At 46.0% G+C, this 24,392-nt stretch overlaps 1 protein-coding gene across 4 annotated transcripts in view; it reads right to left on the bottom strand.

The window, feature by feature from the left end:
- LOC110537744 (dihydropyrimidinase-related protein 3) overlaps positions 1-23,835 on the bottom strand; it is a 36,713-nt gene extending 12,878 nt beyond the window's left edge. For 2 of the 4 annotated variants that reach the window (XM_036937760.1, XM_036937761.1), the window contains exons 1-11: positions 18,004-18,197; positions 9,957-10,045; positions 8,801-8,985; positions 7,301-7,465; positions 6,208-6,269; positions 5,770-5,850; positions 4,962-5,030; positions 4,189-4,309; positions 3,173-3,329; positions 2,194-2,335; positions 1,272-1,442 (exon numbers count right to left, since the gene is read on the bottom strand). In XM_036937760.1, coding sequence (XP_036793655.1) covers positions 1,272-1,442; positions 2,194-2,335; positions 3,173-3,329; positions 4,189-4,309; positions 4,962-5,030; positions 5,770-5,850; positions 6,208-6,269; positions 7,301-7,465; positions 8,801-8,985; positions 9,957-10,045; positions 18,004-18,051 — 1,290 coding nt within the window. In that variant the 5' untranslated portion in view covers positions 18,052-18,197. Of the gene's footprint in view, positions 1-1,271; positions 1,443-2,193; positions 2,336-3,172; positions 3,330-4,188; positions 4,310-4,961; positions 5,031-5,769; positions 5,851-6,207; positions 6,270-7,300; positions 7,466-8,800; positions 8,986-9,956; positions 10,046-18,003; positions 18,198-23,428 lie in introns of those variants that run through there. The other 2 variants (XM_036937759.1, XM_036937758.1) reach the window with 2 other exon arrangements.
- Between the last annotated feature and the right edge of the window lie 557 nt (positions 23,836-24,392).

Below are 24,392 nucleotides of genomic sequence, written 5' to 3'. Positions count from 1 at the left end.
CACAGGAAATGAGAAGGTGACATCATTCTGTAAGAACCTTTGGTCTCGTTGTATCTTTTCTACAAATGGAAAAGTCACTGAAAACATGTCCAATCTTTTTCCCAGCTCTTTCTTTCTTTCTCTCCCTCTCTTTTTTCGTTCTCTCTCTCTCTCTCTCTCTCTCTCTCTCTCTCTCTCTCTATTTTTCTTTCTTTCCATACCTCTTCATCGGACTCCGCTGCTTTTCTCTTAGGTCTGTCTCTCGTTCCCTCACTCTCTGTGCCTGCAGGAAGTGCAGAAGGCTTGATTTCCTGAGTGGACGCATCCTCTGTTTAACCCTGTACTGCTCTGTGTTCTCTGGACTCCTGTGTGATCCACACATCACTTCATGTTCTTGTGATTAGGGACGAGGGACAAGAGAGACAAGCTCTTTTCTCGCTGAACAACACACAGTGGTGGCTGCTCACAGCAATGGATAACATGGTTAGCTAACATAAAAACGACCTCAAAGCCAATTATTTGAAAAATGAATATGATTTTTTCCCCCAAAAAATAGTGAAGTATTGCCTTTGAGAGGAGTATGGCTAAGAAAAAGGGCAAAACATTGTTTTGTTTTCCTACAACAGTAACATCTCTCTCTCCTCAGCCGCATTCATCAACCCCTGCATTGTAAGAGATCTCTCTCCGGCAGCAGTAAAGGCAGATAGTGAGGGCCAATGGTGTGTGCTTTAGTAGCCGTGGACGTCTACAGGGAGTTATTTTAGGAGGAACTGAACTGTCACTGGAAGCAGGCCAGCGCTTTTCTCTCTCGTTCTCTCGCTGTCTCACACTCCTCTGGAAAACTATGTTACCTTTGCAGCTACGCAGATCTCAGACCACGAACTGAATGTCCACAATGACCACCAGCCAGAGCTCAGCAGGCCTGCTATAATGTTTGTCAGAACATCTGTGGTAGTAGAAGTCAAAGACATCTCCTCCATGTCCTCTTAAACCACATGTCCTGTTTAACCACATGTCCTGTTAAACCACAGTGACCTGAATGTCCTTGATGAGTGCTGACTGCTACAATGAAAAGTGAAATGGACTTTAAGCTCATTGAACATTGTGGCTGAAATGTTGCCTATATGAGGGACTATTGGACTTTGGTGTGTTCAGTCCCTTTCATTCAGTGTACCCCCTTTATGTATTTGCCTATGTAGTCCATGTCAATTGTCATTGTACGTTTTTATGTATTTGACAGATGTTGCAAAAACACTTTCCCTCTGGGGACCGTGAGACCTTTGACCTCTTACCGAGTTGTGCGTCTTGGCGGTGATGGTGCGGACAGCGTCCGAGTCCCAGATGACCAGGTCGGCGTCGGAGCCCACGGAAACCCGGCCTTTACGGGGGTACAGGTTCAGGATCTTGGCTGCGTTGGTGCTCGTCACGGCAACAAACATGTTCTCGTCCATCTTGCCGGTGGTCTGAGTGAGCCAGAAGAAATGCTAACGGTGAAATGCTAGCTAAACAAAGATGCTTTTGCAGCTGACTGGTGGGGGGTGGCACTCTTGTAGTCTCACACGAGAACACACGCGTGCGCGCACACACACACACACACACACACACATACACACACACACACACACACACACACACACTCCTGTCAATGCTAGTGCCGAGACCATGTGTTTTTGCCTGAAGGGAGACTTAAGTGTGAATAATTCATCTGAGTTTCAGAGGCAAAGCTGCACCACAACTTTTGATTCATAACACAGCTGTCCATAAATACAAACCAAAGTCTGTTTGCACATGAAAGAGCAAGAACGAGAATGAGAAAAAGAAGAGATCTATACTGTTCTAAGCAGGGTGAACGGCTGGGGGGACAGATCCCGAGATAACGAGAGAAAACCAGAGCACTCATAGAAACACAAAACCACACTACCAGATGGATTAGGGAAGAGGAGAGAGGGGAAACTGTGGACACGGTGCAGCATGCATTTTAAGGAGTGGGGTACTTAGAGAATAGCTAAGAGGGTTAGAGGGAGGAAGGTAAAGAAAGGGTCGGTGAGAGGTAGTGAAGCTAACGGCACTCTATTCCCTGTATAGTGCACTACTCTTGATGACAGCTATATGGGCCTGATAAAGGGAATAGAGTGCCATTTGAGACACAGCCAAAGAAAGAGAGATAAGACACGTGCCACGCAGATAGCTGTCCAGCCATCCTCTCATCCTCACCACAGCCTTGTCCCAGATGAGGGACATCCTCTCCTCCACTCCGTTCACGCCCTCAGGGATCTGAGTGAAGTCATCCTTCCCTATGGCCTTCTGGGCCACGCTGAAGGTGCAGTGGGCACTGCCAGTCACGTTCAGGTCACCACTGGGAGGAGGGGAGAGAGAGAGAGAGAGAGAGAGAGAGAGAGAGAGAGAGAGAGAGAGAGAGAGGATTAAAAAGAGTAAACTGAGACAGGTACTGCTTCAGACCTGTTAGATTTGCTTTAGCTGTGATTTGTGATCCCTTCAGTTTATTCGGTATAGAAAAGCTGGAAAAGTTCATAATTAGCTGGAGTAGCACAGACAAAGTAGATAAATTACTCTGAGTCAAGCGCCAAGGTCTCCTCCTATCAGTTATCCATGTCTTCCCTTTCTTACAGAGCACTCAAACTTTCCTAGCAGACAAACAGTCCCACTTGTGCAACCATCAGACTATCTATCATGAGGTTGGAAGTGCCTCCAGAACCCTTTCAGCTTGCGATGGATGAAGTCATAGAGCCAGTGGCGGTTCTAGCTTTTATGGCTCCCAGGGCAACACCCCCCCCCCCCCCCCCCCCCCCCCCAACTATATATTCACAGTATTATGGATTAATTGTGGTTTATTTGGTAGCATTTCGTAATGTGACTGATTTTATTAATTGCATTTGTACTGTACAAAGTCAAAGATGCGCCAGTGGGGAGACCTGAGGTCAACCTACCCCCGCCCCCCTCCCCAGAGACCTTCCCAGGCAGTAGCCTGCCTAACAAACTAGAATCAGGGCGCCCACTCCGACAAGGTTAATTGACCCGAACGCGCACATTTTTTGCCCCCGGTAAGTTGCCTGGGCGGCTGCACGTCACCTATACCTATGTCCGCCACTGCATAGAGCACATACAGGACGGATGCAGTGTGGACAGGTGAGGTTAGTGTGGTGTTATTCAGTCAATAGGGGGCGCTCTTTACCTGGCCAGTAACGTGTTCAGGTAGTCCGGGGTGGTGGGGTCCGGGCTGAGGGGGGGTGATGTCACAAAGGAGGCGGCCTTGGCCCAGTTCTTGCTCCAATAGTGTGTCCCGTCAGTCCCGAGGCTGGCCGTGATTGGCTCGCCGAACACAACGTTACCTGGGGAAAAGTTTGTCACCCAGGGGTGAGGATACATCAAATCAACTCACCTTATTCTCCTGAAAATGTACTCACTCGTTAACTAAATCTCCTACTTACCAGGTTGATCCCACATTAATAAACACATTTGAACTAAAGGAATAATCTAATCTAACTAAAAGGTCTGGCGAAACAGCTGAAATAGCTTGTAGGAAAGATCTGATGTTCTCCAAGTGAGTCTCTCTCTCTCTCTCTCTCTCTCTGGCCTCTGACATGACAAATCGGATGTCAGCACTGAGGAACAGGGCCAGCCAGTGACGAAAGCAAGGCCTCCAGGGAGCACATCTCCATGCCAGGCGACCCTCACATGCTTCCGACATGAGGACATGCAAACAGCATTTTTCCCTCTCTGCCTCTTCCTCAAAGAAAGTGTCCATCTTTCTCTCCATCACGCACAAAAGGCTCTCTCTCCCTGCTCCTCTGTGATGAATGGTGGAGACTTGGAGGTTTTACCTGACTCTTTGCTACGGTGAACCTCAGGAAACAAGGTAGGGATTCTTCTCAAAACGGTCCTTCTTCTATCCGGTCTGTCTACTAGACCAGAACGGACCTATGGTGTAAAATCTAGAGCATGAACCAAAACACCACAATCAGCACATAAGGGCACAGGTGCATTCCTGTCCTCCAACCGAATAGAAGACTGACAGAGGCAGCAGTGAAGTTGCACGACCTTCGAGGCCCATGCAGGTCCAATGACGTACTGAAGCTCTTGTGTTCTGATATGATGGATATTGTTTCCAGGCATCCACTGTGACTTTCAAATTTATAATTCAGCTGCCTGATTGACAGTGCCAGTCAGCCACACTGGGAACCCATGTACCTTTTTTCCTGGCCTGTGAGATGATGTCGGCAGCACTCTTGCTCATGACCCTGGTCACGTACAGAGGGCAGTTGGTCTGGCTGGCAATGGTGATGGCACGGAACACAGCCTCCGCCTCCAGCTAGATGGGGGGGGGGGATCGACAGATACAGTGACCCACACGCATGCATGCAGGCAGACAGGGACAGACAGGCAGACGGACAGGCAGACAGGCAGGCAGTCGGACACATATAGAACAATCAATTAGTCTACGAACAGATTCAACTAAACCTGGACTGGCAACCTCACCTATTGCCAGTGCACTTGTGTTCTGCTGTAACCCAGTCTGGAAGTGGTCACTGATGCAATGCCAGCTTTGATATGGGACCAAGCTCCACTCTGTTAGTGGTGCTGCGGTATCACATTGTTTTGTTTGTTCCAATAATTACAATTGGAAGAATTACCAGAGTGCATTTAAAAAATATATATATATCATTTATTTTACATTTGGTCCGTATTTGTCAGCGAACAGATGTGTGCAAACGTGCATTTATACCTTACTGATTCCACTCAATTCAGCTGACACACACCCACACACACGGACACACGGACACACACACACACACACACACACACACACACACACACACACACACACACACACACATACACAGACACACAGACATACAGACACACACATACACAGATACATGGACACACACTCACATACACACACACACACACACACACACACACACACACACACACACACTCAGTATAGTATAGTTTCCCACCTCCTCTGGCCTGCTCAGCACGTGTCCCTCTGGTCCAGTGATTCCCATCTCCAGCATGCGTGCCTGCTCCTGTGGAACAGACAGACAGCAGAACCGTGTTCGTCCGAATTCACCCCAGCCTCTGGCACACACACACACATGCGTACACACCCTCATGCCCGCCCACCTTCACGCACACACACACACACACACACACACACACACACACACACACACACACACACACACACACACACACACACACACACACACACACACACACACACACACACACACACACACACCAGCACCACAAACAGACATGTGGCAGTATCTAACCCTGCATCAATAACACATTGCATGGAGAGATGCCTTGGCTGGGAGAAAGTGGTGAGTGGTTAACTGTTGTATGAAGGTTTTCACCCTAATATTCACCCTTGACAGCTTTGGGGTAACTTTGGGACATGATACTGGGGCTCAGACTGCGAGGAAGCAGGCTTTATAGTCTCTCCAGACAGATTTCAGACACTCTAAATCTCGGAAGGAATCAGAACCAGCTATTAAGGATCACCCAGCTCCCTCCTAGGACCCTACAGTCAGTCCTAACACAGAGTAACATAAACCGCAACCACACATTATTTGTCAGTGTCCTGCACTAACCCCTCTCAACCTCACCGTTTCCCTTTCCTTTTGACACAGTATCTATGGGAGTCCTTTTAGTCTGGGGGAACAGGACAATGTATGACTGGATGGTGATGCACTGTGATAAAGGTCAAAGGTTGAGCCAGGGAGGAGAGGAGGGGGGTGGTTGTTGTGACAGGTGGGTTACCTCGGCGATGATCTCTCCATTCTCAGCATGGACCTGCACAATGCCACCCATCTCTCCCAGGAAGGTAAAGATCTCATACAGCTGTAGAGACACATTCATAGAACAGAGTAGAAACATTAAACATTACACAGTAAGGTGAAAGGTCGCAGTCCACCCACATCAGATCACACATAGGAAGCCACACAATGTCTGCTATAATAAACTACCAATTACTGGGTGGTCACCATACATGACTAAACTAGCCTTGCGTGGGCTGCTCTAGTTTAAAATAGTCCAGCATTACCACAGTGCCTCCATATAGGCCTCATAATTTGCAGACATGGTCATTTTTTCCATTGATTATAGTCTGGTGGGACTGTCATCCACGTGCTTGCCAAGCAGAGCCGAGCAGGGCTCACCAACATGGTATGTTGCTGTAGGCTATTTAGCATACTGTACCTCACTGTTGCTCATCTGGTAGAAGTCCTTATAGGCCATGTAGACCTGGAAAGAGTTCACACCTGAGAGAGAGAGAGAGAGAGAGAGAGAGAGAGAGAGAGAGAGAGAGAGAGAGAGAGAGAGAGAGAGAGAGAGAGAAACAACACAAAGTGAGAACAGTCCTGTGATAATGACAGTTTATTCATGGAGCCCAACAAATGATTCCTCATCAGGCCTTTATGCCTTCAGCCAAAGTGACTGGAGTTCAGGGCCTGACTGTCATTACCAGAAAATTATCACAGTGAATTATTGGAATATTTTTTATGGGTCAATTCATCCGGTAAGCGATGGGTTGCCAACTGGTGATATGACACGAAAATAAAATGTAATTCATTAATTCACCAAGATGCCTGTCCTCTGCTCTCTGGACACTGTGGCTGTGTTGGGGCGGCCTAACGGGTCTGTCCACCCTGTCCTGTGGCTAAGTTATCTAGCTGGGCGTGAAACCACAGAGGGTCCCCTCAGCCCTCAAGAGGACCACACCCTCCTGCAGATGGACAGTGGTGTTTGGGTTTGGACAGGTATGGACCACAGATCCTGGGAGCGGACTGGACGCCTGTGGCTGGGAGACGGACTGAGATTATGGGCCAGAGACAAGGAGGAGGAAGAGGAGGAGGAAACCACCACTGCTGATCGATTTTCATGGCTTCTGCCAGTAGTAACCCTGCTCATCTTGATTAGGTATAGTAGTGCTGTCTGTCTGTCTGCCTTTCTGTCTGTCCATCCATCCGACGGAACGTCCGTCTGTCTGCTCGATTCAGGGCTAGGACTGTAAACCCTTACACTGCAGCAGCACTAAGGGACTTTCTCTAAGGAGGCTTAACTCTTTGTCTGGATCCAAAGAGGATTCCCAGTTGATCCTCACCTCTAAACTCAAAAGCATGATCCTCTCCATCCAGTTTATATTCAGACTGACAGATATTTGTGATAAACAGCACCCTGCCTAACCATTTGGTAGTGGATGAGTTTCCTCCCAAGCATACTGAAATCAAATCCACTTTAATTTCCATATACTGGCTGACTGTCCCCTTGTTGGTGTGTGGCTGGTCATTACCTTTCTCCTTGAGCAGTGTGTCTACTTCCTGCTTGACGCTGTCATTCCAATGGGTGATGTCCACATGGAGGGAGTAGTCACAGCAGGTCTTTTCATCGGCCCAGCTTCTCCACTGCTCAAAGGCCTCAATCAGACTGTTGCCCGGCTCTGGGATCACATGGTCCACTGCAGGCAGGGAGGAAAGGAGAAATAGAGAGATATGGATTAGGGAGCGTAGGAGAGAGAGAGAGAGAGAGAGAGAGAGAGAGAGAGAGAGAGAGAGAGACACAGACAGACAGACAGACAGGCAGACAGGCAGACAGACAGGCAGGCAGGCAGACAGACAGACAGACAGACAGACAGACAGACAGACAGACAGACAGACAGACAGACAGAGTGAGTGACAAAGGGAGAGACAGGATGTTACTAGTGCTGCTTGTCCTGTTTGTGTTATATAACTCACAATGACAGTGTCTCCTCTGCCAGTGGCTTTCAACACAATGTCAGACGTCAATGGAAATGTCTGTATGTCTGAGTGTGTGCTTGGGTTACATCGACTTCACCGTTCATTTTAGTCTGAGGCTCAGATCAGCTCAAGAGATGAAGAGAAATGCCCCCTAGTCACTGCTGCCCTGACCACTTCCTGATCCAATTAAAGACCGCCCAATCTCCCCAGATCCCTCTGAGTGTGATAATGCGATCTCGAGTCAGCAGCAACCAAGAAAAGATATGTTGTTTACTATGTTGACTCTCTGACCGAGGCTTTATGGCTTGTAACTCTGTGTCACAGACGTGAATGGAGGGGTGAATAGGCTAATGGAGTACATGAGTGAGCTGGAGGCAGTTCTTCCTTCACAGGGCCACAGACACCAGACAGTTCAGTCATTCCTATCTACCAGCTGTTCTATCTCTGTGTTCGGCTCATTTTTGGGGGCTTGGGCTGGGATGCCTCACACACAGCTCGCCTATTTCCACGGGACTTGTGTTTCACTACGTACGCACCCCCCCCCCCCCCCCAGCCCCTCCTCGTTCCCCCCCTCTCCCGACGGCCTTTGTGTGGTCCCCTGGACTGCTGCCCACACTAGCTGATGTAGGAGAGCTCAGAGACCCTCTACCACCCCCTTTATCTCGTGCTCTGGTTTTCTCTCTCTCTCTTTCTCTCTCTCTCTCTCTCTCTTCCTCCTCCTCCTCCTCAATGGATAAAGCTGCCACATGGCTGCCCCCTCACAATCTACACTGTGTTTTGTCTACAATCTCACACTGCCACAGGCGAGTAGCGTGGATTATAATCTTGCCTCAATTCTCAACTGAAATCAGATAATAACCACAGACATACAGTAAACAGTACGATTCAGGCTTTCTGTATGTAATTGGATGTAATTGATACAGGAGTCTTTCCATGTCATGAGGGTCGTTAACTACAACAATCCCTGCTGTCTGTTACTGTGATACCCTCAGACCTCCCACCCACCTCCCCCAGTGAGAAACACATGATCCATGGCTCCCTTCCCTCCCGCTCACCGATCATGGTGGTTCCCCCCGCCAGGGCCGCCTTGGATCCCTGGGAGAAGTCATCTACGGTGGTGGTGCCCCGGTAGGGCATCTGGAAGTGTGTGTGGATGTCAATGCCACCGGGGATCACCATCTTGCCGTTGGCCTCGACGGTCTTGATCCCTCCTGGGACGATCAGGTTGTCTCCAATCTGCCTGGACGTTTAGAAGGGGAGAAAAGCCATGTCAGGGCAGGGGTATCATCGAGTTGACACAATGCTATGCATTCATGATATGAACAGCTAAATAGCTAATGAATGAACTGAAATGAATATATTATCATGTCATAAGAAATGTAGTTTTGCTCACTGCTGACTGGTGTACAGTAAAGGTCATCCAATGGAAAGCTAACGGTGACCCAGCAACATTAGTAAACTATCAATCCAGATTGGATGAAAGTCATTAGAGCGTGTCAAACAGCAGCTTGGAGGGCTGCCGTGCAGACAGACAGACAGACAGACAGACGTGCAGACAGACAGACAGACAGACAGAGGGCAGTGTCGGTCTGTCTGTCCGTCTGCGCCAGTAGCAGCAGCCAGGTCAACGCTAGCCTGGTCAACGCTAGCCCGGTCAACGCTAGCCTGGTCAACGCTAGCCAGGTCAACGCTAGCCTGGTCAACGCTAGCCAGGTCAATGCTAGCCTGGTCAACGCTAGCCGGGTCAACACTAGCCCGGTCAACGCTAGCCTGGTCAACGCTAGCCCGGTCAACGCTAGCCCGGTCAACGCTAGCCCGGTCAACGCTAGCCCGGTCAACGCTAGCCTGGCCTGCTTAATTGGTATGCAGCTCTAACCTTCCTGCGGGTGATTTAACTATCAGAGCTCCTCTTTGGGAGCACACAGGACAAAGGGTCTAATAGGCTGATCGAGTGGGAACAGGAAAGGGGGGGAAAGAGTGCCCTTCCAAGAGCAGGGAGGAATGTATTCCCTTTGCCTTTCTTCTGGCCCGGCGCGCTGTGCACCACTATGCACTGTCTGGATCTGTATGGCACTTGAAATGACTGTCATTTGTGGTTGTGTTACCTACCTTAGTTAAATGCACTGATTGTAATTCACTCTGGATAAGAGCATCTGTAAAACGTAGATGTAAATGCATGGGAGGACGTGACGGTCAAGCATTGTGTCTTACTTAATGACGCCATCCTCCATGTAGATGTCAGCATAAAAGGACTGGTCATCATTGACAATCCTCCCGCCTTTGACCAGAAGCCTGTCGCTCTGGAGAGAGAGAAAGAAAGAAAGAAAGAAAGAAAGAAAGAAAGAAAGAAAGAAAGAAAGAAAGAAAGAAAGAAAGAAAGAAAGAAAGAAAGAAAGAGAGAGAGAGAGGGAGAAAGAAAGAGAGGAGAGAGAGAAAGAAAGGGGTGGGGTTGGGAGGGAGGGAGGGAGGGAGGGAGGGAGGGAGGGAGGGAGGGAGGGAGGGAGGGAGGGAGGGAGGGAGGGTTAGAAAGCCCAAAGCAATGGCATCAGTATTCTGTCAATTCCAGCAGACACTTCTTTTTTTGTGTTTTTGGGGGGGGGTTCTTGTTGTTGTGCAATCTCCCATCAGCAGCTGGGGTGAAACAAGAGCCATTTGTTTGGAATGTCTGACTCCCCTATCCACACAAGACAGGGCTACTGAGAATTGCCTGCCACTCACACAGATTACATAGTAACTACACAGTAACCTACATTTTACACATTGCTGGATGGGTGGATGGCCCAGTAGTCACATAGATGAGGTTGGACTAGATAGACAAGACTAGATAACATAGGCTGTGAGAAAGGGCGTTGTCGTCTAGCCCCTCAGCTGCTGCGACAGAGACAGCCACTAGACCACTGGCGAACCATCTCCATGGTAACCCTTTGCTACAGTAGGGTCACTCAGACAGGCTTGAGCGGCGGGCTGGCATGTCTGTTAGGGACACGCCTCACAGGGAACAGGGCATAAGGCTGAGCGACAGCGAATGGCCCACGACTGCTCCCTGGCAGAGAGAGAGACAGAGAGAGACGCAGAGAGAGAGAGACAGACAGAGAGAGACGCAGAGAGAGAGAGACAGACAGAGAGAGACGCAGAGAGAGAGAGACAGAGAGAGACAGAGAGAGAGAGAGAGAGAGAGACGCAGAGAGAGAGACAGAGAGAGACAGAGACACAGAGAGAGAGAAAGAGAGAGAGAGAGAGACAGAGAGAGAGAGAGAGAGAGAGAGACGCAGAGAGAGAGACAGAGAGAGACAGAGAGAGAGAGAGAGAGAGAGAGAGAGAGAGATGCTGTAATGTTGACATTAGCGTTGAGGCCTCTCCTCTGGTCAGACCATTAGATTCTAGACCTAGACCAGGACATAGATTGACCTCAACCAAAGTCAAATGGCTTTTTTAACAGTATGAATAATGTATGTACGGTACCCATTATCCTTTCACACTGTGTAAAATACCTAGGTTCAGTTCACTGCCCAGTAAGGAAACAGAATCTGAGCGTTCCAATTGGAACGTGGTGTGATTTGTGATTCACCATCTTGGCTGTGGAGCCAAGATAGTAAACACACCCCTCCCTACGGCTTTAATTGAAGCCATACTGTATTGTATACACGTAGCCTTAGTGATATATCCCCGACACCTGCACAGTCTTCCAGACAGTGTGGTAGGGACAGGAGGGAGGGTCTTCTGAGCCACACAGGTCGCCCCAGTCTGCCTGGAACCGGCGACACACTGTGTACAGCACAGAGGCAGACAGAAAGAGAGCACGTATACTGTATACAGGGTCACTTACAGAATGGGCCCCCCACCACCTACACAATGCACAGCCCCTCCTAATCTATACCATACCACTACCTTCAGGGGTTTTGGAACTGAGTATGTTTCAGATTGCTAGTATATAAGCAGATGTTACTGCGTAATAATATTCCACATTTCTCACACAATGCAGCTGGCTAGCCCCTGCGAGGGGGGAAGGCTGGATATCGTGGCTAGCTAAGGGGTGATGGTTTAGTGACCTTAGGGAAGTGAATGTATCTAACACCAGCCCTAAGATCATGAGGACGTCATCTCCCTTCAATGATCCCTATATGGTGTTTGATGCATGGTCCAGACCAGGCCTGGGCAACTCCTGATTGGTGTCACACTTTCCCCCCATCCCTAACCAACACAGCTGATTTCAACTAATTGCATTCTAAACTGAAGATCGTGATTAGTTGATTATTGGAGTCAGGTGTGTTAGCTGGGGCTGGGGCAAAAGTGTGACACCCTACTGTGCTGCATAGGTCCCTGGGCTATACTGTGTTGCAGTAAAGACATACCCACATGCCCCGGGCCTGACTGCATGTTGTGTGCCTGAACACCCGCCCCCGTCTGTCACTGTCCTACCTCAGGCCTCAGTCCTGACATCACCAATCGGAGCCAGGATCAAAACTGAATGCTCACTTTCATCATATCTGACTAACTGTCACCATACTCTACTGCTGTACTTATACCACCATCTACCACCATCTATGACCCCACTGCCAAAATATTATACAGATATATTACTTCATTTATTGCTTCTTCAATCATACATCATAATTTGAGATCCTGTGGCAAAACCTCTTAACGGTCTCACTTAGCTACGTCTAAGCTCAGCCCTTCCACTCACAGGCCCAGAAACAGGCCCAGAAACAGGCCCCAATAGGGCTTCATGTCAGGTACCACAAGCAACAGATGTAGGATCTTCATTTGATCACCCTGTTGTAGGAGAAGTTGCACGAAATGTAAAATATGTAGTGTATTTGAGGTTGCAAAAAGGCTTCTGAAGATTGTAACTTCTACTTAGAAATGTTAGACTTGATTTCTCCTTAAAAAAAATGTAAACCTGAAAACGCAGTCTCAAATAGCTGCCTGTCCCTTTTAATAGCCAGGCAACAACACACATTTCAGCAAATAAATGCCTGTTTCAAATAAATGCCGGGTGTAAATTAATTGTTTACGAGGTTACCATGAATTACCATGGATTGTTTAAGGTTTAATGTTTGATTTGTTAGTTTAAATAATTCAGTAATGACTCAAAAAAATTATGGCAATCATCCGTTTTTTTATTGCCAGTAAGAAACTGCTAGCCATTGGCTGCCTACATCTGAGAACTACTAGCTAACTGGCAAGCACCAAAATAGTCAATAACTTCGGGAGTACTGACCCAGGAAATCTGCAGACACCCCTCTAGTGGCGAAAGTAAGAACTGCCGAAATGCACAGTCAAAGAGGAGAATAATTATTGTCAAGGAAAAGTAAAAAAAAAAAAAATGAAATAGAGGCATACTAAGAAAAAAAAAGAAACATAACACAGTGTGTAAATGATAACACACTACAGGAAATTATTAACTGATTAAAATTCTGGAAGTGAATGCTGGAATAAAACAATTAACTATGCAAATGAGCAAAAGCTGTGCATTAAGGAAATAGACACCCGACTCAAACAGAAGCCTGTCTCAAATAAGCGCCTGTTGTGTTAAGTTATTTAAGCAAATAGGCTATTAATTGAAGTTTTATGGTAAACCCTTACAAAAATGTCCATCATACTTCACATAATAATTCACATTTTCCGTTGCTGCAGGATAATTTTCCTGCTGTAGCAAACTGGGTCAAATTAAGATCCTACATATATAGGCCTTTGTCCACCATCTCAATGCTTCATTGAGATTGTATTAATGGAGCAGAATAAGTTCCTATATAAAAGAATAATAATCATATAAATAAATGAGAGAAAGTCAAATGTTTTTGGAGGTCATTTTCATCAAGGTTGCGATTTTGTGAACATTTTATGTGGTGGAACCTTGCTGTGGCTGGAAATGACTGAATGCACTGAAATGTTCCTAGGCCAGTGGTCTCCGCTGTGTAAACAAGGGTATCTCCCAAGTGATTATAATGATCAGAGAATCCAGTGATTTCCCTGGGCTCAGTATGAAACCCCAAACCCTCAAATGCATAACTCTGTAGAAATCCCACTGAAAAGAACGACGGAAAAGAAAGATAGTCTTTGTTTTTGCAAGACATTCCTCACCCTTTGTTTACAACATAAATATGACATCAATTAAAAGAGCAAAACGATGCAGACAAACGCTAAAACACTTTGACAGAATCCCGTAGTTGCAGTAGTGTTCATATGAGACCAGCCAAAATCCTTGAGGTGTGACTGCACACCATTGGTCTACAGTGGTGGATTTGCAGATGGGTCATGACAGGAGCTGTAAAATGTTGTTCACTGTTAAACTTACTCGTAAACAAGTCAAACCGCCACCTGTGGAGAGTCCCATCAGTGCAACCACAAGCCATGCAGAGCTTGAGGAAAGGGATGGAACCAACTGATATGAAAATCACACACACCTGTGTCGTCGCCGTATCATTACAGTACTACTAAAATCCCATTCTATGAAAAAAAGTTCCAAGGAAATCAGAGGGAAAACTATATCCATACTATGTCTAAGGACATTTCTGGCATAACAGTATCTTCCTCACTGACTCTTTGTGCGTTCACGTTTCTCCCCGTTACAATGTTACCTTTAACGTAGGCTACACATCATCTCAAATGTATCACTTTGCCTTCGACGGGTAACTGGGAGGAGTGTGTGTCGTGTACTTGGTCTAGTGCTGTCCACTTTGGTCAACGTCAAAGCCCCGCCTAATCACTTAGGCTGACCTTGACTAGGTCATGTGCCATTGGGCCCACCCCCCGCCTGTCAATCAACCAGGCTGCAGCCAGTCACAGTAAAGGAGAACAAAAAGACCTTAATGGGTAGTGTGTCTATGTTTGCGTCCCAAATGGCACTGGATAAATGGCCTCGGTCAGTGCTTATAAGGAAAAGGGTGAGGTTTTTGGACACATACAGCCTCTATGTAGAGCCCATCCACAGCACTGGCCTGGCTCACAGACATATACTGTGTGTGTGTGTGTGTGTGTGTGTGTGTGTGTGTGTGTGTGTGTGTGTGTGTGTGTGTGTGTGTGTGTGTGTGTGTGTGTGTGTGTGTGTGTGTGTAGGGGGGGGGATTTCATTAATAGTCTAAGCTTACACAATGTGGAACAATCGGAGGATTAGGATCGTGAGACTTGCTCGTGATAAAATCTCCTCGTGAGGTCAAAAAGGCCCAAGTGGACAGTGGTTTGCTGCAATTTGACATTGGGAACAGCCAATAATAAGTCCTTGTACACGAGGTTGAGTTTAAATGGAATTTCAGAAATGATGATGAGGTCAAAAGGGATGAAGTTGTATGAGTCATCCTCTTGACCAGTGTTTCCCAATCCTGGCCCTGGAGACCTAACGAGGTGCACATTTTTGTTTTTGCACTAGCACTAACTAACACACCTGATTACACTAATCAAAGGCTTGCTAATGAGTTGATTAGTTGAATCAGTTGTGTGCTGGGGGAGGGGGGGAATAAAGTGCATTCCTTCGGGTCGCCAGGGTCTGGAATGGGAAATACTGCTCTTGACTGTGTTCCAAGCTGTATCTTATCGTGGCAAGGTCCGTTTTTCCAAATGTCAGTCGACTATAGGCAAAGAGGAAGCCAATATTCGGGTGAAAGCTTTCTGAACACGACTCTTTGATGACATTCATGTCATTGTCATGCTAGTACCCAGAACACGGATACAACTATGGAGCTTCCTAAAGGAAACTCTCCCTTTCACTAATACACAAGCCAGAAAATACTAAAGATAGTCTCAAGGAAGTATGCTGCATTGTGAAGGTTTGTGAAGGTTTTTCCACACTGACCAAATTGAGACGAGCACACATTGCCGTCAGAGAAGCATTTTGGAACAGGCCAGTTCTTGTGGACATCTGCAGAGTTTGACTGGGAACAATGCTGCCATGTGTTGTTGCTAACAGGGAAAACACAGCAGCCAAAACACACAGAGCCAAGAGGATATTACAGAGGCGTCCATTAACTGTGAGACCCTTATCTGTGAGGCGGGCAGGCAGGCGGGCGGGCAGGCGGGCGGGCAGGCCGAGACCAATGGAAGGGGAAAGCCTTCCTGCTGCATGCGAGCCAGTGCCTCTGCTTCCCTCAGCCGTGTTGCTTAGTGACAAAAATATTGACTTTTCGCTCAAAAGCACATGATTAATTTCTTTCTGCAGAAAAGTCAAAACAATAGGACATTTCAATCGAAATAAATTGCCTAGCCACCACATCACAGAGGCAGGTCTCCAGCAGTGTGATCTTGTGATAGGCCAAAGTACACTCAAATCTGGTTCCGATTGGGCCTGCCCACCATCTCCTTCCAGAATGGGAAAATGGCCTCATGTCAAGAGGCTAGAGCTAGGGAAACAAGGTTAACCGAGGTGCTATGTCTCTATGCAGGTTACCATGGAGAGTGGATGGCAATAGCTGGGTGGTTACAGCAGGATGTTTTGATTGCAGTCAGGCCCACTTTGCAGACAGTGTGGGGATGGAGGCGCCCTGTTTTGAGGTGCCGGTTGGGGGGAATCGTGTTTTTTTCTGGGTAAGGCCTGTCAGTCCTGCCCACATATACAGGTTCCAGCTGGAGGGGATTATTGATGACATGCACGGCACTACAGTGGGCTACTGTGAGGACATGGAAAAACCATAACCACACCTAGAAATCTGACATGGCCTCCGCTGTTCCCAGACATAGGGAAACAGCTGGAATGTAGGGGGTAGAAATAAACGAGAAAAATCATTCCCCATACAATATCTTTCTCAGATTGTCAGGCTATAGCCTACATGTCATTACACTGTAAAGAACTGTCTATTAATAATTGTTTAAAGGATATTAGATACTCCATTACGTCAAGTTGGTGCTAACACACATTATTTTGGAGTCAGATAAATATTGTACATATTATACAGTAGGGTAAAGTCATAGGTCTACAAGAAGGTAGATATGTAGAATTGATGATGAAGCATAAAATAATGCCCCCAGGGGCCTGTACAGCCTGAGGTCCTAGATTTAGCAGCAGGTGTATTACCTTTACAGGCCACACAAATATGTTCAAAGCCCCCACAAAATAAAATATGTAAAAATATACACATAGAAAACATGCACAAACGGTTCCTAAAACATTTTCGTGAGTGCTGATGCTTTACATATGAGAGGACCGCTGCAAGCCAGCCGGCATCCACCCCCAATCAGTCAGTGATATCAGACGAGACAAAGGGCGTCTCTCCTGGAATAAAACATCACCCTTAGCCGCAACAATGAACACGCAGCCATTTCAGACATACCCAGAGCTGTGCAGCAGCATCAATCCCGTCCACCACGTTGCTTGCACCGATTTAAACTCCCAACCCCTTTGAGCACCGCACCGGCGAATTCTGTTACATTATGTTCTAGTGATGCAGAATTCGAAATGACCCATTTTACAGGCGGGTTATCGCATCTGATCACACATGGGCGTGGGAGATTCTTTTTTCTCTCCCTGCACCAGTCCAGACGCTCAGATTGCCTACAGCTGGACAAATACATATGTATTTAACAGAATTGGTGTGTACAACGTGGTTTATTATGATACATAATTAAAGTTGTTCAATAATGAAAACGAATAGGCCATATATTTCCTCGATTCACACAGTTATAACTTATTTATTCCTTTGTATTCGTTTTTTCTTATCATAAGAGGCCGAGTTTAACATATTTGGCCCTGTAGGCTACAAAAAAAAAGAATCCAAAACGCGATGTTATGTATTATTTATTTGAAAAATAATATGATTTCCTACAGCATTTTCTCTCTTTCCCCAATCGTTCCAGTTGCCACAATTTAGTAATAAAAACAACGAAAGTTCTAACAATTACAGTCCAGTGTAAAGATGTAGGTTATTTGATTTATTTCATTATATATCTTGCACATGAGCCACATGCACTGCGCACGGGTACCATGCCATCCTCAACAAAGAAGATGCAAGTTACCTTTAAGAAAACGCCTTGTTCTGTCTCTCCGGCTGTCACTATTGTGGCCAATCATGCCACCTCATTCCGCACTACTTAGCACTGTATTTCATTTTCCAGCGGCTATGTTCAATAGACTATCATAATGGTTAGGAAAATATTCCAAACGGATGAGAAAAGCCTGTATGCATCTGCCCATTAATTGCTATTGCCACAGCTCTGAATAGCGGTTACATAAAAAAAAAAAAGGAAAGACAAAACCAATGCACTGATTTGCATCAATCAAGCATGCAAGTTTCAAGAATAATTGAGGCAGATATTACTTTCTACTTACTGTGATCTTTGGAATATTCTTTTTGCCTTGATAAGAATGCCCAGACATGATTGCGACTGAAAACTGATTCCACCTCTGAACAAAGCCTTGAAATATTCCCCTCTGGATGCTTCTGCGGCTACAGCCTGGATGGGAAAACTAGGGAATGGTCGCCTCTCTCTGCAATGTAAAGTGCGCTTCGTAGTGAGCTAGAAAGTCTACTCTGATCATCCGGTGGACTCCTCCCTCAATACAGTCTAATTTGTAAAGCTGCAATGCTCAAATTATTCCACAAGAGGACGCTAAACAGCAGGTGTTGGCGACCACTATGAGCCCGCTACTTTATAGCTTTGTTGTGTAAACTCAATGGTGTGTTCAACATGCTATGCATGCAGCGCTGATAGATCCCAGCAGGCCAACAATGCACTAGTTAATTCACGGCTGAATTGATCATAAGAACTGGTGCGGCCGTGGATAGCCAATGGGCAGAGCATGTAGGTACCACGCAGTAGACTAGGCCTACATACTGTATTCTCTGTGGAGCTGAGACAAGAGGGGCGTGGGCCTGACAGGTTAGACTACTGTACCAAATGAGCTAGAGGAGGGTGCAACTGAAGCTACGGATGGGGCAGGCTGTCCTATCTGCTTCAGCTGTGTAGTCCTATTTCTAAGCTCAGCAAGTGACAAATCCACTTTTTTTTTAAATTGGAGGTCGGTGTTTTCACTGTAAAGCAACTTATGTCAAGTGATCTTTTTTTCCAGCCAAAATAAAGTAGAACGGCTCTCAAATAGGCCTACCATTTATATTATTTTACTGGGAGTGGTCTAGCCTTCAGACACCATACAAACGGTAACCCATACACAATAGAATAGACGACTTCCTGAGTATCCACAATCCACCAATCATGTATGATTTCATGTAAAGGCAATGCATGAGTTTCTTCAGTGTCATGTGATAACTAGGAAACATGACAGGGTTGTACAGTACAAATGCACAACAACTCTAGAATTTCCCCCTTTTTCAATTTTTTTATGGGCTACAAAAAATTGAGATGCAGTATTTCAGGGAGAGCTGATATCTGTGTCCATGATCTCGGTAATTATTGGGCTAGACTGGTCGACCTGTTATTATGAACAAAGAGGGTGGAGCTTGCTGGCGAGTAACAGCTGTCGAACCCACAGAGCCTGTCACTGTCCCCACCCTGCCATGTGTCTCTATTGTCTGGGCCTCAGTAGAGCAGACCCCCTTCCCTAATGCACCGATAATGAGGTTCTGTGAATCAAAAACAACACTGTGTGTGTGTGCGTGAATCTGTATGGTGTATGTATCTCAAAGTACCAATGGATTATCATGAGTTTAAAAGGGGCTATGAGAGATGCTGTGTACATTAGTCCAGTAAATATCTGTACAATATAAACAAGAAAACCGAGTCATTTAGTGAGGAATGATAAGGTGCTTCCTAATAGCACACTGTTGACATGTCCTTTCATGGATGTGGACAGACCAGTTATTACTTCAGCATTTACTATCCCTGGAGAATGCATCAACAAAGCACTTCAACTTGGCTGGATATTTCCTCTGCAAGCGCAGAAGGCACACTGAATGATACAGATGGAAATGCATCATATTCCCATTAAAATCCAAATACAGTAATAGACAGCAATTCTTGTCTTTGATGTTCTAAAAGTAATGCACTAGAGCATACTCATAGGTACAGACAGGAAGCTGGGTATCATGTACAGGCCAGTCACAGAGGGGTGTGACAGACAGGAAGCTGGGTATCATGTACAGGACAGTCACAGAGGGGTGTGGCAGACAGGAAGCTGGGTATCATGTACAGGCCAGTCACAGAGGGGTGTGACAGGAAGCTGGGTATCATGTACAGGACAGTCACAGAGGGGTGTGGCAGACAGGAAGCTGGGTATCATGTACAGGCCAGCCACAGAGGGGTGTGGCAGACAGGAAGCTGGGTATCATGTACAGGCCAGCCACAGAGGGGTGTGACAGACAGGAAGCTGGTATCATGTACAAGCCAGCCACAGAGGGGTGTGACACACACCTTCCACCCTGTGGGCCAAAGGGGATTAAGCCCCCTAACCCCTATCCCCCTATAGCCCCAACCCCCTGGGCCGAGCCCCTAACCCATTACCACCATGACAGGAATTTCACGGATGCTGGGGGAGTGTGGAGAGAAAGGCCATCCCTGGAGCATTACCCTGACGGGCAGAGGACAAAGAGAGGGCCCTCCCATGGTTTGGCCACCTCCCTGAATCGAAGACAAGGCAGGGCACGGAGATTCTCCATCCCTGGTTGTTTGTATGAAGAGGTACCTACCGTTCCACTGAAACACAAGCCTTAGTGGTGTTGCTGCACAAATGAAGACTTTCAATGGAGGAGAGAAAGGGGATTAATTCCCAGTGTGCTCATGTAAAGTTCAGACGTGTCACAGCAGACTTAAGAGCTGCCGAAAAAAATACAATTTTATGAAGATGGTTATAAATTCTTAAATATGCATTCTTAATAAATATTGTATTGTGAGGCTTCATACTCTGGCCTCATGTGGTAGGGCATGATTTTAACTTCATAATGAAACATTGATTATATAGGGTACTGGTAGGAGTGCACATTCATGTGAAACAGAACTTGCATTCGCTAGACGTTTCAGCTGAAGTTCCGTTTGGCATTCGCTTGCATGAGAGGGCAGAACAGGAAGAAGCTCCCAGGTTTAATTAGGCTGACATTAGTTGTCAGACTGATATGTCACCACCACAAGATGGGAGCAACACAGGACACAGCAGACTCAGATCAGACGGTCAGATCAGGGCTGCAGCATTGCAGTTCCACATCGGTCCACATGGGGACCCCAGCAGCCACAAGAGGTATGTCAGAGTCATGGCTAGATGCAGCTGATTTATTATAAAAAAATATACATTTTAGCTAACCCCGACTCTTTTCCTAACCTTAAACTAATTATCCTAACCTGCTACCTTTAATCTCCTGACTTGCTACGAAAAGTCCATTCTGACCGTAGCTGTATACCATCTAGTCAAAACCGCATATCAGTCTATGATGACACACCACTAGTACTCCTCCCTGTGATGCCTGGATAGAAATGTCGCCTTGATTTATTATGCAACAGGAGACAATCTGCCATCACAGCACAAACTGGCAGAGAGTGAGAAGACACTTCACTGCGCTGAATCAGCGCCACACGGAGTGCAGTTAGTGACCTTGGTTTTGCTTGGTCTGTCTCTTTACTTATTCCGTGCTAAGTTTGGGTGTGTGTCTAGGACTGACTGGCACAGCTATGACTATATAGTAATCATCCTCACTCAACCTAATGGATGTTCTCATCTCTGAGCCAAAGGGATTACGGTATAGCAGGGCAGGATACAGTGTCTCAGCCCCAAATGGCACCCTATTCCCTAGTGCACTATAAAAGGGAACAGGGTGCCATTTGGGAAACACACCGTGAATCATCACTTTGTGTGGCCCACAAGCTCAACTGAAGTCATTTCCAAATTGAAATATTCATTAAACCAACTTTATGATGGTTTAATGGACAAGTGATGTTTATACTGTCATTTCCCACCAATTGCATTATAATAGGAATAAAAATGCCTTCAGACACAGGATGGATTCATAACTCACATCACCTAGTCTATATTAACCACCTGAACTTCCTCGCTCAGCACGAGACAAAAGAGAGACTGTTGTTGCTTGCTAGTATACCAGAAAGTGTCCATCCTGGTACACCTCCAACATCCATTCTAAGAATTAGTGCACAGATTCCAAAAATAACCGTGAGAAATATTCGAAACGCTTCAATGCTTTAATAAGTTGTATTCATTGCTCAAACCTCAAATAAACTCCATACCGATAAGTTCTGAAAGAGATGTAAGTGGAACATATGACATTAAAAAAAAAACTCACAGAATAATTCCTCAAACATATCCTACTGGATTCCTTTTATATGCTCCTTATAACCTGCGAGGTCGATGTATGATTATTCAAATGCATTTGTTTTTATTTGAGACTAACAATCATAACATATGTATGTGGCTGATATACGATTGATCGGACTTGGCAAAATGTGTTCATTTGTGTTTTGATTGGCGTGAGTTGGCCACAAATCATAAGGCTGAGAAGTAAAGGGAGAAAGTACAAGTTGTTTGTTTATTCCATGAGACTAAAGACTAACGCCAGGCTCAACGTGCATTGGCAACATGTAAGTGGTCAATTGAGTAAAGCATTTCACATGACCAACTGCTCTGTGTCCCTTTGTGTGTGGCCAGAGTGAAGCAACCAAAGGATGAAAGGGTTCCTATGTCTCCCGCAGGTGATCCAGAACCACAGACCAATCTAATCAAATGCAACCAGATTTATAATGCAGCCTTCATCAAATTCCAGTATTTATAGCATTTCATTATCTTTCAGATACCTCTGCATCCCAAACCTGTCCCATTGATACTGGTTGTTCCAAGTTCCCTTTTACAACTTTGTTAACTTTCCACAAGCCTGTTGAGAGGCAGAATCACACTTGCACGTACACACACACACACACACACTTGTTCTTCCCACACACATATAAAATACTTTATTTGAATCCACAAATCACATTACAGTCGAGAAGGATTAAAACATTTCCTAGGTCATAGATATATGGGCACTTATGGATCCAGAAAGCACCTTTCTCCATACAGCAAGGCTGCCCATGACCGCTGACATAGCTACCTCACTAGCTGCGTTGCGTATGTCCTACGCAGGCCTGCAATCTGAAGGCCACTTACTGTCAGCCTACAGTATGTATGTACCTGGCCGAGACTCCCAAATATCAGCACAAGTTTGCGCTCATAACCAAGGCTGTTCAGGCTTGACACACATGCAAATATTGTAACAGTACAACATTACCATCATGCAATTTATGTAAATGTATGACACGTGGAAGTTTGTTTACACCGTGTGATGTACAGTTTAAGCAGTTTAAACTGGATAACAAAAAAATAATTTGAGGAAAGCTAAGTAGATAGGCAATTAATAGTCAATCGCTAAAAAGAGGGAAGGAAACGTGATTGAATATTTCGCATAAACCTGTAATTCGTTGGATTCCGTATTGTGCTGTATTGATACCTTTAGAGTGTCAAACTGACTCTTTCTTACATCATTCAATATCCGGATGCATTTACAATGTAGTTGGCATAAACCCAACCAACCATTTTAGGAAGACAAGTTTCTCAAGGAGCCCTTTGATATGAAGAAGAACAATTTGTCAAATGTCTGTTGCCATGACACAACATGAATTCATCTGTATGCTCCTCTGAATTTAGAGTTGAGTGTCAGCTGCTGTGCGTCTCTTGTGTTGTACTGTATTTAGATCACTATTTTTTAAACTGACGGGTACATTGATTACTGCAGACATCTGTGGCACGCAAGAGTAGAACTTACCTTTTCATCACCCAGGTTCTGTAGGACTTCCTTGCCTCTGGTACATTTTCTCTCTGTGCCAGAGTCTCTCATATCGTGCCAAATTACACTTTCTTTACATGGAGACCTCTCACTTGTAGGGCTCCTCGCCTCCTGCGCGGTCTCCGGTTTAGCAGTCCTAGGGGTTCTGTTCCCACGCTGACCGACGCTCAGCGCATCAAAATCAATGGTTTTGCTCTCGTATGCTCCCTCAACGTTGCAAAACATACCTCCGTATTTTTGCCGGGGTACCTGGTCGGCCGTTCCGGGACGGGCGAGATACACCGGTAAGTCATCATTCTCCTCCTTGTTCCAATTCTGCTTACGCTCGGCCATAGTGCGCTGTAGTGAAAGGAAAGGAGGCGAAAGTAGTTCTGAAACTGTTCTAGTGTGTAGCTGCACAGGGCAGGAGGAGGCAGGGGGAGTAGGCGCGAGTCTCCAAACCAGAGGTGGCAGTGCTGCCCTGGGTCTCATGAAAACAAAGTGATACCTGCAGCAGGAGCTTTTTTTTCACCCCCTCGTGCTGTTCAGTCACACATTTTAGATGTTAGCTTACCACAGACGCACCAAACATCTTCAATGCATCATCAAGGAAAATAACTGCACCTGATATGGTTTTTGTCTAGGCAACTGTCATCTCCTCTAAATAGGCCTATATTGAATATCTTAAGACAAAATATATTACTTGTTATATAAAAACCGTGACTGATTACTGGGTATTATTTTGTACGGGAGTAGCCTAAGATAAGCCATTTATTCAGGGACACTTATTCAGGCAAGGTTTGTTTCTAATATTCATGTGTTTTTTCCACACCCATCTTTGGCGCTGTCATTTCAGCACCATGCATGCTACCAGGCCAATAGCGCCTGTGGTTGTCGGGGCCTCATTGCTTTTACCTAGATCTACACGACACGGCGGTTCAACTTTCAAACACACAATTTACCT

Source organism: Oncorhynchus mykiss, chromosome 12, assembly GCF_013265735.2.
Source record: "Oncorhynchus mykiss isolate Arlee chromosome 12, USDA_OmykA_1.1, whole genome shotgun sequence".
NCBI classification, from domain to species: domain Eukaryota; kingdom Metazoa; phylum Chordata; class Actinopteri; order Salmoniformes; family Salmonidae; genus Oncorhynchus; species Oncorhynchus mykiss.
The sequence above is the reverse complement of the archived record's forward strand: the minus strand, read 5'-3'. Positions and strand labels throughout refer to the sequence as shown.